An 18,575-nucleotide genomic window follows, 5' to 3' on the forward strand; every position below is an offset into this window, starting at 1 on the left:
CAATCTTTGACATTTTTGGGACGTCACTGGTGGGGAGGCCTCTGGTCCTTCTGAAGTTGTTGGTGGGACAGGCTGATGGGATGGTTCCATACAATCAGGTCTTTTACCTCCTTTCTGCTGGAAGTCTCATCTCCATCACTGGTGTGGATTCACCTTGCTGGTGGGATCCACAAACTGGATCCTGTTGCTGTCATGTTTGAATAGACTGAACAGCAGCGAGTTGAGGCAGCAGGCTTGCAGAATGAACATTGAGGGTGAGCGTCAGCATTGGCATCCCACAAGAGAACATCTCACACCTGACATAGATACACAGATGGACCAATTACAAAAAACTAGCAAAAGTGTTTCAGAACTTCTTCCCCGTACTGTTGGGTTGCAAGTTGGAAAATATGAACACATTGTCAGGTCTGTGGTTAAGAATCACTTCATGGATGTCGGTACAATTTATGCTAATTTAGTGGGGGGGGGGGGGGTTGGTGGACGTGTGAAACCATGAAGATGAAAGTGAACCCGCCATGGATGACAGTCTCACTGGGCTGTGACATAAGATGCGATATTCAATGTATGGATATGAAATAGGTGTGTAACACAAAGGACAGCAGATAGCTGTTTCATAGGTATTGCCAGGCTTACATTACATTTTTGTCTGTCATTTCTGTGTAGGTATAACCATAGAATGACCCTGGTTTTAGCGCCCCCTAGTGCTAACGTGTCTGCAGTGCTACACAGAGTTGACTGAGCGTCACCAAATAGGAGCATGTCTGCGGCTTCATGAAATGTTCGGGGAGTTCTACTGACTAGCACCCTACACATGTAGTACACACTTATTAGCCATAGTCTATTTATAGACATTTAATTTTTCGCATATTTATTCATGTTCAACAGACTCGAACAGAGTTAATCATGCAAAGTCGGTGGCCTGTTTGATTTTTTCTGGAGGGTTTCCAGCAGACCTTTTTCTTAGCTTTTTTAATGTCGTGTTCTTAATGTGTTTGTGAAGGTGAATCAACTGTGTAATTTTGCATGCGAAAGGAAAATGAAGTGCTATTCAAAATGTAAGATTTTAATGTTTTTGAGATCTAGACTTGCGCTCGTAGCCTCCGGGATAGGCTCCGGACCCCCCGCTATCCTGAATAGGACAAGCGGTTTCGGAAAATGGATGGATGGAAGGATGGATAGATGGATGGTGTACTAGGCTCTCGGTTGTCACAAGGGTAATAATGATCCAGGGACAGAGAGAGAGAGTCTCCTGGTTGGACACGCACCGCGTACGTTGCACCACATTTGGCAATTAAATCAACATTTGAGAGCCTAGACAGCCAGTCGGTAAGCAGGTCTAACAATTCCAGAGGAGGTCAAAATCTCGCTCGTCGGACCTCCAGGGTAAATTAGCCTCTCTCCCTATTCGCTGTAAATCAAACGGCAGCAGCGGTCCCTGGAAGGTATAGGCTAGCTGACGTTTTCATTACATAAATGCGCCTCCATTCCCCTTCTTAAAACGATCGAGGATGAAGGCGAATATAAATTTCAGTAAAAAAAACTCACCCATAGAATGCGTTTAGCTTTAAATCATACAAAAGACAACATAATCATTCACTTTTGTTCTGCACTTGCACAATATCAAAAAAGTATAAATATTACTTGATCAGATATGTTTTACGTGTGCGTGTACACCATTGCTATTTAAACATACGCTCACACGAAACGATTGATAAGCATAAATATTTTACAAATTCTCTGCATTTTGTAAACTTAAGTAAAAATATTTTTTTTCACCAATTAGTAAGTTAAATCTACAGCACTAAGGTGTTTTATTATAATATACACTTATATTGGAACAAAATTGCACGTTTAATTAAATAAAACAAACTAAAAATGAATCCAACCAGACAAGCTCTTCCCACCAAAATTTTATTGTAGAATGAGTGACATTTACAGGTTTTAACGTGCGCATTCTGCCTGGATATACGGTCTTGACATGAAGGATAAGAGTATTTGAAAAACAGTAATTGCAATCGGCTTCCAGTCAGGTGCGGTTGCTTTATAACGCAGCGAAAGTACGGCACCAAAGCCAAAACCTCCCGGACATTAATGGAATTTTACAGGTTCTTGCATTATTAAAATAAAGCAACAAAATTAAACGCCTTTAGTTTGAACCAGGGCATTTTAAAATGTAGTATGGGCTTGGCCCGGTCATTGAATGTACTAATTATACATATTTAGAAATGTAAAAGATAGTTGACCCCATTGCTTGAATGTCTTTCCTCACATTTCAGCGAGTGTTTAAAGTTCATTTATGTATGGTTTTTAATAAGAGAGCAATTCATGTTCCCTGGCATAATTTAAGCCAGGCTATGGAAGGGCTAATTATTTTTGGTCTGGTTAATTTAAAGCAATGACTATAAAACCTAAAGGATTAACCCCCAAGCTGATTTTTATTCAAACGTTGATCCTTCTTCGTTTCTGCATGCAAGAAGGGATTTCTTCCCATTTTCATTATGTGGGAAATAATAGGTCAGTAAATGTACTGCAGTCTCTGCTGTATTTCTGATCTGTACCATCCCATTTCGAAATGTTGAGGCCAGGCTAACAGATTGTAAAAACGATTTTCTCCTTGTCTTCAATGTTGCGGACGCAGAGGAGATTGAAAATATGCCGTTAATGAAGCCTTGGGAAGGGACACAGCGCGAATGCACATTCCCATAGACAAAAGAAGGTCCTTTTATCAAGACAGTGTGGAGGATTGTAGTCAAAACACGCTGGGCTTACCAGCAGAACTGGCTAACCATTCCTGCCAATCTGCTTCTAGGTAAACATCCAGCCATGCGGCTGGTTAAAACCCTAATATTAACACGTAGCATACAAATAAGAAACAGGGTGATTAAAGAGGCTGTCAGGCCTGTTCTTAAAGCATCACATTCCATTGAGATCACCCAGAAACCAGTTCTTAAATTTATTTTCATTCTATGACTAGAAACGGACAGGCGATAAGGCGGCCTGTCGTCACCTCATATCTGAATGCTGCCTTTTTTATTGAAGCTGCAGCTCTCACGGTAAAAAGAATTCCAAATGATAGCAGGGAAAAGCCACAGCAAAGAAATGGCACTCTGCAAAAGCACCAGCATCCTCAACTGCTCAAGACGTGACTTAGGTGGCTGGAAACACAAGTGACAGAAATACCAAAACCAAACACTAGCTTCTGTCAGACAGGCAAAGATAGCCAGGTGGTACCCAGAGATAGTTACCGTGCGATTTTCCAGGGCTGTTTTTAAATCACTGAAACACAGCAAATGTCTATGAGACCATTTACAATACAACTAAAACAAACAAACAAACAAACACACACAAACACATTGCTTTGTAATTTGTGGGGACTCTCCATTCATTTCTATGGGGAAAACTCTAATCCCAACATGATGACCTTAACCCCTAACCAGCCCTAACCTTAACCGTAGGTAACCAAGCAAAATGCGAGATGTTTAGCATTTATACTTTTTTGATTGCAGTCACAGATCTTTGTGGGGACCTGGAAATGGTCCCCACAGCATCAAAAAACAGGTTTTTATTATAATGTGGAGGACATTTGGTCCCCACAATGTAATATAAACATAATTCTCACACACACACTTCATTCTCCTTTCAGGATGGGAAATTCTCTACTTACTCATAAATTGGAAACCTCACTGGTTAAGGACAGGGAAATGACCTCAAGTTCGAATCACTCAGTCAAGCGGGATATTTATTTGTACTTCAGAAAAAGGACTGGCTGTAAAAGGAAGGGTAGCTGCAGACAGACAGGAAAGAGTGACAGCTCCCTCACGGCACAGCGCGGACCCCGGGTGCAAGCTGATGGACGGGTCATTAATGGATAGGATGGACCCCTGTCCACCTCCTCTTTGAAAGCAGCTTCTAACATTAAGCTCAGCAGAAAGTTTCTTGCCACAACACGGTTATGGACGTGCTATTAGAATGCGCTTGGCGGTTCTCACTGAGGAAGCTGCACAGCGTATAAGCTCAGTCACAACAGTTACTTTTTTGCTGCCGTTCCCCAGAAACATCGAGGCACCTCAAAATCTCCTCTGGTAGACCTCAGCAAGACCTTGATTGGGGGTTGGTCAACCTCCATGGATGTTGTTCCCCCACAAACAGCTAAATCACATGCCGGAACCAGCCCAGGTTGTCATTTCTGGCATTTGGGATTTATTCCCTATAAAACTCTGCTTGGGGCTGAGCAAGCTGAGTGACACAGTCAGAGTCACAGCCAATAAAATTCTGGCCCTTACGTTTCCACGGATACAGTATGGTTCCTCAATCTGAACGACACAAAGTAGCAAAGCCGCAAACCGGGAGAGCTGATAGGCTCAAAAGAAAAGTCCCCTGAGCCCTGTAGGCTTCTCCAGGGCAGTCCCCCCCCCCCCCCCCGCCCCGCATTCAAGAGCCAGACGGCCAAATGGGCAGGGGGTGTCCCTCCGTGTTGAAAACATACTCGTCCAGGCTGACCAGGCTCGGATCGTCAGAGAAGAGCAGGTAGAGGTATTTGAGCGTCTCTCCCAGGAAGAAGCTCTCCATCTTGTCTTTAGGGCGGGGGTTCGCGGGGTCGCGGACGTTACCGATGGAGGTGTAGCCGCCAGTGGAAACCTTGGGAACAGAAGGTTAAATCAGTAGCACCGAAATACCAGAAAGAGAAGGCCTCCATGCCTGTGTCCACATAATTTTGGATTACTTTAACCATCTTGGTTTACCTGAAATGTCTCCTCACTGAACCACCTAGAGCCAAGGCCTACGCTTACACATTGTGACACTCGTCACTTTATACAGTGCAATCCCAGGTCTTATACTATGGCTGTTTTTTGGTTGTTTGTATACAACACATTGCTTAGATTTTTATATCATTTCATACTGTGCCCTTATGTTTGAGTGTATTGTCTGATCCCATCTATAACTGCTGCAGTAACACTGAAATTTCCCTTCGTGGGATTAATGAGGTTCATATTATTTTGTTAACGGGTACCATGTAAACGTCCTAAACCTGACAACGTGATATGACATACACTCTCATGGAACCGCTTTTTGAATATTCGTTAAGTGGGAAATGTCTCCCTTATCTTGATAACTTAAAAAAAAAAACTGTCTGAGGATTGAATGGGGCACACTGGCCCCCACTGGGACGTGTTTCTGGGCTCTACGCCTCAATCCAATCAACGGCCGTGCGCAAGTACAGCAGTTAACGTGATCGGGCTGGAGTCTCGGCTGATCTGCATGTAGAGGACGGGGGACAGCACACTGGCTGCGCTTATTTATACTCTACGCTTCGTTTAAAGGGAGAACGGAGTGTTGGCTGTGTGTGAAATCCTAGGCAAATCCGCGCCCCGCGCCTCTGCAGGACGCTGTTTCCGGGAGCTTTCGCGGCACGACTCGAAGACCCACAGCCGCAGTCGTACCTCTGAGCCTCAGTTTCCTCTAAAACCCCGGCTACCTTTCAGGGCGTTTCACCCCGATCCTCTGAGCGCAGCTCACCCTGGCGTGCTTGTTGAAGCTCTGAAAGATCTCCCAGCCCCAGTCACGGTACTTCTGGTCCTGAGTGAACCTGTACAGGTAAAACAGGCTCTCGACTGTCTCTGGCCGCAGGAGGTTGTGTCTGTCTGCAGCCTGTAGAGGGGGAGTCACACACACACACACACACACACACGCATATTACATAAGCATGGCAACAGTGGAGAGAGAGTGATTTTCATAAATACAAGAAGTGCCACTGATTAGTGAGGCCAGAAAAAGGAGACTGGCTGTAACGCATCTGGCATTTACTTTGCTAAAGATATTAAATGTGTATCCATGGCCATACACCTGCTCAGGCTCTGTTTTGGAGACTTTCCTGGCAAAGCAGTAACATAACCCTCATTTTTATGTAGCTCATACCAAGAAGGACTGAAAATATGAATAGAACACGGACATGGCAAGTACTAATAGAAATTCTGAGGAATAAAACATTTTGAAACTCAGATCACACCCCTCCCCCCCCACAGGAGATGTGGTACGCCCCACGCACCTTAACTTCAATGTCGCGGCTGTTACGGGGCTGCAGGTTGAACTGGGCGATCTCGGGGCTCAGGCCCGTCTCCATCTGCGCGTACATCTGGTAGCAAGTCTCCACGAGCCGCGCTGCCAGCTCCATGTGGTCGGCGGGGAGGCCGTGGTGTGTGCCCAGTGCCAGCGTGCCTGGCAGGAAACACACCAGGTGGTCCTGTGGGAGGGGGGCGCCAATCCCAGTGAGGCCCGTCTCTCCCTCTGAACCCGTCGGCTCCGACATGAACGTTTAGTGCCTCTGAAAGCCGCTTCATCTCGCCAAGGTGTTCCGGCTCTCCTGAAAGCCGGCTGAGTCATAGCTGCAGCGCTGCGTCTTTGGGCACTATGTGGCTCAGCTACTAGGACTTAATGCCCACAACCAGAAGGTCAGGGGTTCGAATCCCAGGACCAGAAGACCAATGCCACCGTTGGGCTTTTAAGCAAGACCCATAACCCCCAATTTCACCATGGGCACTGCATGCCGGCCTTACCAAAGTGCCGGCCGACCCCAATACTTGCTGTTACCTTTATATGTGTCGCATGCCGAACAAGAGTTACATTAAGCAGACGATTTTGTCCAAAGCGAAGTAAAGTGAGAAATAGTCTTTACAAACATGCATGCTGTCAAGAAGTAGACTAGGCATAAATGCAGCTAGACTGAGTTTCCAATGAAAGCCCAGATACACGTCTAAGCAGTATGAGAACAGGAGCTACACAACAGCTTCTAACCAAGCAAGAACCTAATAAGACTATCCAAGTCTATCTGAGATGCAACAAGACATTTGGATCAATACAGTATCTCTGTTTTGTAATTAGTTAGACTGAGCGTTTAACTTTTCAGTTACACATATGGGTGGGTCTCTGTCCAGCACAGCGTCAAACCTTCCTCTTATAGCAGGAAACAATAGGAAGAGGCCGTCATGTACTGGAAGCCAATCTAGGTCCAGAGGAGTTCTCCACGCATTGCAGAACCCAGGTAATTAACGCACCATTAGGATGGGAAGTGACATCATCTAGATGTTGCAGGTAAATTATCTGTTGGGCCAGCTTCATTTTGAACATGACATTTTACCCATGAAGGCTTGTTCCTGTTTTTAATCCAAATAGTGAAGTTTATCAGTCGAGCACTGGGATGAACTGGAACCCCAGAATCCACACGGGTACGACCACAAACCCTTGTGCAGATGTTTTTCCAGCCTAGTCAACACGAATATTTACCTGGAGACAAACCAGCTTAGCTGTCTGAACTGTCTGAAGACCTCCCCCCACTATGAGAAGCCAATTCGTTTTGGATGGGGGGGTTTTTGTGTCCATTTTTAGTACAGACCTGATTTCTCACCAGTGCAGACATTTCAGTTGCAATATTCAGGGAAACAGGAAACTCGAAAGGATGCGTTTCGCTGTGACTGCTAATTCCGGAGCTGAGGGTGGGAGGGGGGTTGTCCATCATTTCAGCAATCTTCAACATCTATCACAACTCCTACTGGTACAGAATTTAGGTTTAATCCATCATCTTGTCAGCCAACAAATATTCAAAATGTTATCAGGGAGAATATTATCCCAACAATCCAATGCCTCTGCATCTCTTGCACGGTTTTCTATCATTTTGCTTTGTCATGAATTAATCGTGTTTTATCTCTGATGTCTTATCTGGGTATAAGGTTTGACGACTCCTGAGGTGACCCTCAGCTGCTCACCATCCTGTGGATCTACCACACGAACGGAGCAGAAACAAGTTCCTCAGACAGCAGACATTCATACACTCATCCATCCACCAGAGATGCTTCAGGCCACACACTCCCAGGGCTAATCCTAGGAAGCCAGATGATAACCCAGAACAATAGGTCACTGTAGACAATGCAAGTTCGACTCAACAATTCATCTCAAGAACCAATGACAGAATTGGATTGTGGGAAGAATACAGATCACCGGCAGGAAACCCTCATGTGAACGTTCAGCGCTTGGATACAGAAGCTGTAAGGTACTGTAAGCATGAGACTTAGGGGCAATGTTCTCTTCTGTGGTCTTAAACTAAGCATTTTCAATGTGAGAACGGTCAGCCTCTGATGGCGAAAGGTTTGATTGTGTTTATCACTTTGGGAGTTCGATGATAGTGTGATGGTGGGGGCGGTGGCATGCAGAAAGGCTCACCATTTTGGCACTGAAGCGGCCATGGGAGAGCTCCCCCACAAAGGTCAGTCTGCGGGGGGCGGTCACCCGGAGCAGGTTTTTCTTTACACCTTCCACAGCCTGCAGATAGTCCTCCACCAGCCTGAGGGCGCACATGGAAATGCTGGTCAGCCAAGTGGTGGAACCTAGCATGTAGCAGCACAAGTCGAAAAGGCACCACCCTGTGGACAGAAGCCTTAAAAAAATCAGTTATAACCATTCACTGTAGCTACAACCATAAGCACTATCGGGAACAGACATCTTAGTATTGTACAGTTACCCTTAGAATTCCCCTTCATGGAATCATGATGTCTGAGGGGGTCCATGGCACTCACTCATTCTCCTTCTTGCCACTCTGGATCCACTGCTTGAGCAGGTACTCGTAGTAGCTGTCAGCTCGAGCGCCCAGCGTGAACACGCCCCGGTGCGTGAACTGCCCGCTGTTCGTGTTGATGAATTTGGGCACCAGGCCGTCGTGCTTCCCGTCCAGACGGTGGACAATCTTCATCACCTCATCCACCGCGTTCTGGGGAAGGGGTCGAGTGGGCTGGTGAGCAAGACTCAGAGGCAAAGGTTCCTAACGCTATCCTCTCCTCAGCCATATCCGTATTAGGGACTATACTTCACATTTGAGTTTTAGTCATTCTTTAAGACTCAGGCAGCTACTGTGCTCTTAAGTTCTGAAACTCTCAGGCGACCTCCTGTTGCTGCTGGCAACCTCAGATGATCCTCACATTTGTCCAGACCGAGCTTCTCATCAAGCTTAGGTTTATCTCATCGGCCATATGATGCATTCTAGCCTTTCATGCTATAGAAGACACAGAGGACTGAGGTTTGGGGTATCGATGGTGATCCATGGGTCAGTCCTTCTCTCCCAGAAACGCGGCCCGCCGGACCTGCCTGGAACTGGGGGTCCTGGGTGAGCCGGCTCAGCTCTCGAAACTCCAGCTGGATGCTGGTGACCTCCGCCACGGTGCTGTCCGAGGTCCAGCGGGGGGGTCTGGCTTTGCCCTGGCCGATGTTCACGTCGGAGTATGGGATCTTAGAAGGTGTCTTGAAGGCAGGCATCAGTCGGGTCCCAATGTCTTTCTGCAGGGAAGTATGGGTATCCTTAAGCGGAGCGTTGAGATGGGATTGATGGCCAAGCTAGTGGTTCAAGCAAGGTGCTTAAGCCTAACTGAATCGGTAAATACCTATCAGTGCCTCTAAGAGTGAATGCTAAGATAATCATTTCAGCAATAACAATTTAAGACAGCCTTTCCCAACCTGGTCCTCAGGGACCCACAGGTGGTCCACATTTTTGGTCCCTCCCAGCTCCCTGCCAGACAGTCCACATTTTTGCTATATGGAGCTGGGGGGGAGCAAAAATGTGGACTATCAGGGAGCAAAAATGTGGACTGTCTGCAGGTCCCCAAGTACCGGATTGCGAAACGCTGATCTAAGGAGCTGCAGTAACTGAAGACCAGTGATAATATTAATGGTGAGGATTCTGGCTATAGCTTCTGCCTGACTCACGGCCTTATCGAAGAAAAACCTGTCCCCGGTCAGGTGGTACGTGCTGAGCAGACCCCCCAGGATGCGGATGGTGGTCTCAAAGAGGTTCACATCCATGTTCTTGGAGAAATTCAGCTCGGTGGCCACCCACTTCTTTGCCTCCTCAAACTCTGCCGCGTGCAGAGGAAAATCGGTTTAGGTACCAAAAGCTTTGCTACTTGAGCAGAACATCTTAAGGCCAGGTGAAAAAAACCTTCCTCTGAACCCACGGGGTAAACTTTGCACAGTGGTAAGGTATGCAAGCCATCTTCCTCAATGACACCAAGTAAGCACATTATCAAAATTAGACATAGAAGACAGTCTTAGGAGCATGAAGGCCTGGAGACAGTCCCATAGGATGTGGGAGGGGATGGAGGGGTTATTTGGGGTGTTGGCATGCGCTCCTTTTATTAGTGGGTCCTTTGGACCATTTGAGTGAAGGGACTGGTCAGACTGTGTCCCGCCCCCAGGTGGCACAGTTACCTTCTTTCAGGCCCAGGATCCACATGGTGTCCAGCGCGTCCACCAGGGTCAGGCCCAGGCCGAACCACTCCCCATAGGACTTAGATATGGGCTTCAGCTCATCGTGCCCCCAGGCGAAATCTCGGTAGCCCTTCCACGCGTGCCTGAAGGCCTCACGCACCGCCTCTGCCCGGTCGATGGGTTCTGTTAGTCCTGTGGCTGGATATAGATGTACACACACACACGCACACACGGACGGACACACACACACACACACACACGGACACACGCACCAGTGCTCAATCTACCATTCTTTGTAATTTTATCACCATCCCCCCCACCTAATATTTAGCACAATTTAGCTACCACTCAAATGACATACCCCCCTCCACCCCCACCAGTTTAACTGGCACAGTGCATCATTCACTGCCATGCAGCTGGAGCACCTGGTCCCTCCCTTCCGCAAGAGAACTGTTTCATGATCTGCCCACCAGGGGGCATCACACAGTCCTGAGAGGACCCTTGCCTAGCGGAGCACATTACCCATACCTGCCACCTGTGGCACTGCTTGTCCTGGCCCTGCTGGGGGGGCCTCCCTCTGTCTGGTGGAGGGCTGGGCTTCCATGTGCTGGGCCTCCGTGACCTGCTCTGCCTCGATTATGGCCCCTCGCCAGCTGCACGGACAGGCGCACAGACAGCTAGATAAACTGACATTAGTTACAGACCTGCACATCAAGCACCAACATTTAAAGGTGAATCAACGAATAAAAGGAAAGACTTTAACAGTTAATATGTCAACAATTAGGACTCCTTTATCGGAATTTGAGCACAATCTTTCGATTTTTCCATCCGCCTGCCCCTCTTCCACTTCTCCAGCACATGTCTGCCTGAAGCCTATCCACGCATTTTAGAGACAATCACCTGAACACCATGTTTTCAGACTGTGGACGGACTGGAGAACTTGCAGGAAACCTGTGCATTTAAGAGGAAAACATGCAAACTCCACACACACGGTGATGCGACAGAGCCTTGGGGCATGAGGACAGGGTGCTGCCCACAGGGCGCTGCCCGATTTCTTCAAGTTTAATTAAATTGGAAGGGTGCTCTCATACCTACACTACCGAGGGTTCGAATCTCACTTCTGCACTGTGCGTGTAGTGTTTGCATGTTCTGTTGGTTGTGCCAGGTGTCCTCTGGGTTCTACGCTTTCGTCCCCCAGTACAAGCACACACAGGGAAGCAAATCGAGGCCTCTAAACTGCCCACAGCGCTTGACCGTGCACATGTGCAGGTACCCTGCAACGGACTCGAATCCTGTCCAGGAAGTACCCCAGCTTATGCGCCCTGCGCTGGGAAAGGCTCCAGGCCATCCTGATCGGGGTAAGCAGAGAGAAGATAGATGGAAGGAATGAAGAAAATGAAAAATCAGCAGGAGGCCTAAGGTTTAGTGCTTTTGGAGAACACAGTCACCGCACAAAGCGCACAGCTCTGGGTGACTTTCAACTCCATTAAAGAGTCTCTCCATTATTTCACTTCACAAAGTCAGTGGTTCCTTAGAATCAATTTGCATCCCTGGGTGATTGGGAGGCACTGGGTCGAAACCAATTTACCGGAACCCATTTCCTTAATCATGCCGGCATCATGGGCTGTCTTTGTGTCACTATAGCGCTCAGTGGTTTAAAACAGAGCATCACACACTGGTAGATATAAAAAGTAAAAAGCCACCAACGACTCACAGGCTGAGAAGCCCCAGTGCACAATCATTAATAAAGTTAATTAGTTCATTTAAAAATTAGCGCTTATCAGAGGCTCACCTGACAAGCGGCTTCTCCCCGTCCGCCGTCTCTGCACCCCTCTCTTCTGACGGTCCCTGACTCTCCTTCGTCGGTCCACCAGACACATTCCCCCTACTCCTCTGACGCTTGTGCGGGACCACAGGTCTGTGCTTGTTGGGTGCCGGCCTGTTCTGCTATAGGATACGTGCAAGTTGGGGGGTGGGGGGGGGGAGGTTAAATTCTGGAACTTTAGTAAATGAAAACTTGCAATTAAAAACAGTCGCCGGAAGTTCCAGAACCCCAAGCGGAACTTCTGTAAACAAATCACCGTTTGCCTTGGATACGAAAAGTCATCCTGGCAACCGAAATCTACAGGGGGAGCGTAACGTGACGACGCTAATCCGTGGGGAGGAAAATTTTCTTTTGCAGGGCAGGGGCCTGGGGATAAAACGCCCGTGACCAATCAGCCGCAATGTTCAGTCCCATTCACGCTCGACCTTGCTGAGTTCCTGGCGATGCCCTTCAGCCTAACGACTCATAATGAGAACCCCGATCGCTTTCCGTCAGACGTGATTTACAGCAATGGTAATGGCTAATGTCTTCTAACGTGCTTTTTGGGCTCCGATGCTACACGTGGCTAGGTGGTAGTTGGGGTGTAAGGGGTGTAACGAACCTCAGTGGGCAGCTCGAGTTTCTCCGGGGCTGGGACCGCTCTGGGGACCACCTCGGGAATGACCCCCGGAAGGGCAGGCTTCAGGGTTCCGGTGTCCATTCCTTTCCAGTTGTCCTCTCCCGCTAGCAGAGAAACATCTGGACGGGAAAAGGAGGTTGCGAACATGGGTCGACACGCCTTTGACGCCGGGAGAAGATACTTCATTGTGGAAGCTGGCAGCTGTGTTATATAAGACAGACAAACCCCCAAAACTTGTCAAGAATCCTGAAAACATCTCCAAGTGTCGGTCCAGCTGTTTTCATTTCCCTTTCTTAAATTCAAACCTGTCAATAAATATTTAAAAGCAGCTTTGTTTCCGAGACCATCGATGAGTGGTTGTGTCCTTCATGAATATTCAGAAATGTTCGAGCCCAGATAAGCCGTCATATACCGCTGAGAGAGGGTGACATTCTGGAAAAGTCTTTCGTCAAAACTTTCGAGTAAATCCTGCACATAAAAACCAAAGCGTATTTGCTACATCGTAGTTAGCAATCATACATCAATGAAAACAGAAGGGGTACAATAAAGCTAATGGTCAACGGGCGGACAAGGAGGACAGGAAAGTTCAGCTGGTTTCAGCCAAGTCTTTTAAAAAAATATGGCGGAAGTAGCTTGATGTTCAGTCTGCTGGGGATGCGGCCTTCAGTAGAATGCAAGCCAATGACACATGAGAGGTTTGGTTTAATCTTCCTACCTAAATATCCACCCCAGAGTGTGCTGAGCAGGTTATTTATACGAGGACAAATGAGTGAAGTGCTGATCAAAAGCACAACATGAACAGAAGGATAGGGAGCAGAGGAGAACTTTAACGGCTAAATATTCCAGGTTTACGTTCTTCTTTACCTTTTATTTCAGATTTATTTTCCTGCCGTGGATGAGCCATCTCTATACAGTATAAGGAGTTTAACTTCTGCTGGTAGTCGAGCACATTTATTGCACACAGGAAGTGGATTTTTGACAATCTGATGAGACGGTTCCAGGAGGTGGACCTACCTGTCGGGAACGGCATCAGGCTGGGGTACATCGCGGTCCCGCAAACCACCACTGCGCTCAGCAGGAGGAGGATCAAGGTGCGCTGCAGCCGGGACAGCTGCTTCCATCTCTGACGACGGGCACAGAAACGGGGTTACAGAACTTCCTGCGCCGCGGTAGACCGCCACTGACCCCCTCCGCGGTGGCCATGTCACGTGGTTTGTGTGAAACAGAGGGATTGTGTGGGAGGCAAAGGGAAGATGGGCCAGGTGGGTGTGCTGTCACGGACATGCGCCAGGACAAAGTAAATTCCAGCCATTAGACACATTCATATCAAAGTTCCGGAATCTGGTCCTGGTTTACAAGTCCCTAGAATGGTAGCTGCCGGCCGCTTTCGTGCGTCACTTTCTTCTTATTAAATCTGATTCTTATTAAATCTGGCGAGAAGATCAATCTTTCATTTTCCACAAAATAAAAAACTGTTATCCTGCCAATAAACGCTAGTAGAAATATGGAGTCGCAATTAAATGAATGATGCATTAAATGTAATTTCAGTCAATGTAATGTAATCTCGGTCAACCAATCAGCAAGTTTATCGCTATAAGCCCCATCCCAGTAATTTGTGTTTGAATGAAAAGTACCTAGTCCAGAGTAGGTACTAAAAATGGTTTTGGAACTGCCTCTGAGGAACTACAATTGGGTCCAGTTCCTGCAGTGTGAATGCAACAAAAGTCCCTGGTTCTGGAAATAGGTTCTGGTTCCAGAAAAAAAGTTCCAGCAGTGCACCAATTAACCACTGCACTGTTTGTTCACATCAATGGGCCTGTTTTAGAAAAAACAACACCCCCCCAATGTGCATTTCTCATTATGGGTCCAGAAATGGCTGCTTATAAACTATTAAATGAATGGCTGTATGTCAGTACTGGATGGAGTACAGTGTGTGTGTGACAGTTCTGAATGGAGTACAGTTTAAAGGTGGCAGTACACAATGGAATATAACGCGAGTTTGACAGCACTACATTGGTTACAGTGCGAGTGTGATAGTACTGAATGGAGAACAGTGTGAGTGTAACAGTTTTGGATGGAGTACAGCATAAGGGTGACAGTACACAATGAAATGCAGTGATGGCATGATAGCACTAGATAGAATACAGTGTGACTGTGACAATATTAGATGGAGTATAGTGTGAATATGACAGTACTGAAGACCCCCAGTTGACTCACCCTCCACCAGGACTGACGACGCCGCTGCTTGCCATTGTTATATCTGCCGTCCCCCCCCTCAGTGACGGTCAGGGACACAAAGTCTTTACTAGAGAGAGCGTACATGTCTCCTAACAGAAGCTGAATGATGGAACAGATCACTGCAGTCGCAATGGAAACCTAAAGAAAGAGGTACAGAGTAGTTCCCCTCAGTATGGTCCTTGAGAATATCCGTTTCCATGAGTAGATAAAACTCCCCAAATCACAAGAGAATGGGAGAAGAATTAGTGTTGTTTGGGAGGGGGGGGCTTGTGTCGGTTTCCAGGGTGACACAGGAATTTACAGTATCCTGGTTACAAGCATAAAGTGGCATTAAAGCGTAGCCAGTGACCTGAGTTTCACAATTAATCTGGCTGTTCAATCATTATCATTCACTCACAAAAAATATAGAAATGCCACTTAATCAAAGGAGCAGCTCTTTTAACTGAGCAACAAAGACCTAAAATGGGATAAAAAGTAGATGGGCAGACCTCCCAGGAGTTTCAAAGTGCATGTGTGAGGCGTAATTTGCTTTAAGGGATCATTTTTAAAGCCTATAAACATGAATGTTCCCGGGAAAATGACCTCCAAACTATAATGAAGGTAAAAAAGCTTCACTGTCCAAACACAGGTGTGTGTATTAGCTAACTAAGGGCTTTTGCTGACAATTCGTCATGTGAAGCTTCCTCACATGATACTCAAATTGCTTGCAAAATTGCCAGAATGAGACAATATTGTGTGAACCAAAGATCTGTACCAGCACAACAATCGTCAGTCTGATGATAATGGTTCATTTTCTTTTCAACATGAATATTCCACCTACATCCTGGCAAGTCTGTTGCTAAACTGTGCCAGCTGAGTGAATATAGCAATCAGAAATCCAGTCAGGCTGGACCCGAGCATATTTGGCTGAAGGTCATTTGTTTGGATTGGAACAATGAAAATTGTCAGGGTTACCCGGGAAACCCAAGAGGCCAGATTTTGGCATGGGACTGGTTCTGGGATAGAGAGGATGATTCCCTACCTTCGGGGACTGGGGAAGCTTGTGAAAACGGCAGATAAGCGGAAGGTTAGAAAATACCTAGTAAAACCTAAGGCAGTGTTCAAGGGACTTGTAATGTGGGAGAAGATCCGTCTTCGGGCTGGACAATGACCCAAGGAACAAGGCAAAAAATTCAGGGAACAAACAACAAAACAGGTCAACATCCTGGACTCCAGGTCTCGGCCAGAAGCTGAATCCAATCCAGACTCCGCAGGAAGAGATGAGAACTGATGTGTAGTGAAGTTTCCCTCCAAAGAAGGCTGTTAGTTACAGAAGGGAAACCTTCCTCGTGTAGAACATGGACAAGGAATAACAAACTGCTCAAAACTCTTCTGCCCACTCTGTTAATGTTATAAGATCAGCTAAAGAACTGCTCAGAATCCTCATGTGAATTTAGAAATGGGACAAAACTGGATTATCCATCCAACCAAATTCAGGTCTGATAAGGCAAAGTCTGGTCACCAACCCAGCTTCTACTCATTTTCTAATTTACAGGATGTGTACGACCAAACCAGTGGACAGATTTAGGACAGAATTTTATCACCTTTTTAGCAGGTACTTCAGCGCTGAAACTCCAGATTGTGAAACACAAGTAAATCTGCCTCTTTTGAGGTCTTTCGTGTGCATTACACATTTTCACCTGATTGTTAGTCTCATCAATCCTTCTTGAATTTATTATATCACAGTAGATTGGTTTGCTTAACAATTTCAGAAACATCAGGTCTGCCACTCAGGCGTTATTGCATAAACTTCAGCAAAATATAATGGCAGCAGTACTAATATAAGCATATAAAAACAACAGTATAAAAATTAAACCAATTAAGTTGCACACAGGGACTTGTGTGCAATTTGCTATCATTGATGCACCTATTAAAATAAAATAAACCAAGACCGGAGGCCATAGTACTTTGAAGATGTAAGTAAAAGGCTGATTATATGATTACCTTTCTAACTCGCAACCAACTAACAACATGTCTGAAGGCGGGCACAACCAATCGATAACCTGCCTGAGGGCGGGCACAGCCAATCAACAACCTGCCTCAGGGACGGGTACAAGCAACCAACAACCTGCCTGAGAGGGGGGAAAACAAGCAACCAACAACCTGCCTGAGGGCGGGCACAACCAGCCAATAACCTGCCTCAGGGATGGGCACAACCAACCAACAACCTGCCTAAGAGGGGGGAAAACAACCAACCAACAACCTGCCTGAGGGCGGGCACAACCAGCCAATAACCTGCCTCAGGGATGGGCACAACCAACCAACAACCTGCCTAAGAGGGGGGAAAACAACCAACCAACAACCTGCCTGAGGGCGGGCACAACCAACCAACAACCTGCCTGAGGGCTGGCACAACCAACCAAGAACCTGCCTGAGGGCTGGCACAACCAACCAAGAACCTGCCTGAGGGCGGGCACAGCCAACCAACAACCTGCCTGAGGGCGGGCACAGCCAACCAACAACCTGCCTGAGGACGGACACAATCATAATTTATTCAGCTCCCAGTAAGTCAGCTAGCTAGTTTCGGGATCAATAAAAGTGATTTACATAATATATGCATTTTCTCCAAAACAAATGAATAGCCTTTTAGACAATGGAATTAATGAAGTGATCGGCTTGCTGTATGCACTCACCCTTATCCCACTGATAGTCTCCAGAACATCAGTGCGGTTTTAAGGGACACTGCGGAGCGATGCACAGGGCCTTCCAGCAAAAACAAACGATTAATAAGTATTTCATAACCAGTCCATTCAATACAAGGAGGAGACATTCTTCCCCTCCGGTTGATTTTTTTGCACTCGTCGGTCCTTCCTTCCCCTTTCCCCGTAGCAAAGACTATCCTCCCGTCAACCGCACCGAAGTCCACATCTCTGCTCCGCCTCCAGAAGCCGATCACCTCCCCACCGTAGCCGCCGCTTGTCGGAGGGGCTTCGGAGGTACCGTGACAGCGCGGCTTCCTGCGGCGGCGCTGACGCCACCTTCCGAGTGCCGAACCGGGTTCGGCTCCCTCCGCCGCTGCTTCGGCCGCCGCTCGTTAACCCCCGCCGTGCCGCTCTCAGTCGCAGCCTCTGATTACATTCATCATCGTCAGGACTGTATACAAAGTAATAACATGCAAAAAAAGGTTACATATGAAATAGTGGCATAAATATGAATTATTAATTTAAAAAAATTTCCGGGAACACGATGACATCAGGTAGATATAATACTATAATAGACTATTCATTTAAAAACAATTTTAATCCCTCATAAAAAAGATATTTGATATATGCAATTTTGTAGTGTGAGAAACGTAAAACAGATTGTCTTACTTGACTCGAGTATATTCATCTTGAATGTGAATGAACTATCAAAAAAAAAAAAGAAATTCACGTACATTGTGTGTCATTGTTCATTTTTAAATCACCAAACTAAATCAATAATATAGATGTACGGATCATATTCTTCTTGGTCAGTCTGTCCTGTTAATGTACCCTTAGGGACACTGGAGATTCCATCTTAAACCGAGACAGGGAAACGGCACACACTCAGATTTCTGCCCCATCCTCTATGCCTATATGGTGAAAATTACTGTAGGACTGTCGCACCGACCTGTAAAGTGATACA

The 18,575-nt window shown here is 46.6% G+C and overlaps 1 protein-coding gene across 2 annotated transcripts; it reads right to left on the reverse strand.

Annotated features, from left to right (window-relative positions):
* Window positions 1–1,895: 1,895 nt before the first annotated feature.
* man1b1a (mannosidase, alpha, class 1B, member 1a) lies at window positions 1,896–18,311 on the reverse strand. 2 transcript variants are annotated; one of them, XM_049020377.1, is made up of 15 exons: window positions 18,281–18,311; window positions 17,603–18,062; window positions 14,910–15,068; window positions 13,707–13,815; window positions 12,675–12,811; window positions 12,041–12,192; window positions 10,777–10,901; window positions 10,249–10,446; window positions 9,748–9,896; window positions 9,133–9,321; window positions 8,568–8,758; window positions 8,215–8,335; window positions 6,047–6,241; window positions 5,518–5,649; window positions 1,896–4,638 (listed from the first exon to the last, which is right to left on the reverse strand). In XM_049020377.1, the coding sequence occupies exons 3-15, from the start codon at window positions 15,012–15,014 to the stop codon at window positions 4,432–4,434; spliced, it is 2,010 nt and encodes a 669-aa protein (XP_048876334.1). In that variant the 5' UTR covers window positions 15,015–15,068; window positions 17,603–18,062; window positions 18,281–18,311; the 3' UTR covers window positions 1,896–4,431. The 2 variants fall into 2 exon arrangements, with proteins under 2 accessions (XP_048876334.1, XP_048876333.1); XM_049020376.1 differs by having other exon boundaries at window positions 12,041–12,195; window positions 18,281–18,310.
* Window positions 18,312–18,575: the final 264 nt, after the last annotated feature.

Source organism: Brienomyrus brachyistius, chromosome 7 (assembly GCF_023856365.1).
Source record: "Brienomyrus brachyistius isolate T26 chromosome 7, BBRACH_0.4, whole genome shotgun sequence".
Classification (NCBI taxonomy): Eukaryota; Metazoa; Chordata; class Actinopteri; order Osteoglossiformes; family Mormyridae; genus Brienomyrus; species Brienomyrus brachyistius.

What these genes read in the sequence shown, in the direction of transcription:
- man1b1a (XM_049020376.1), bottom strand. Translation starts at nt 15,014, where the DNA reads ATGTACGCTCTCTCTAGTAAAGACTTTGTGTCCCTGACCGTCACTGAG. An exon ending in AACTCGAGCTGCCCACTGAG is followed by an intron (nt 12,196 to 12,674) that starts GTTCGTTACACC and finishes CGTATCCTATAG; the next exon opens with CAGAACAGGCCGGCACCCAA. An exon ending in GATCCTGGGCCTGAAAGAAG is followed by an intron (nt 9,897 to 10,248) that starts GTAACTGTGCCA and finishes TGCACGCGGCAG; the next exon opens with AGTTTGAGGAGGCAAAGAAG.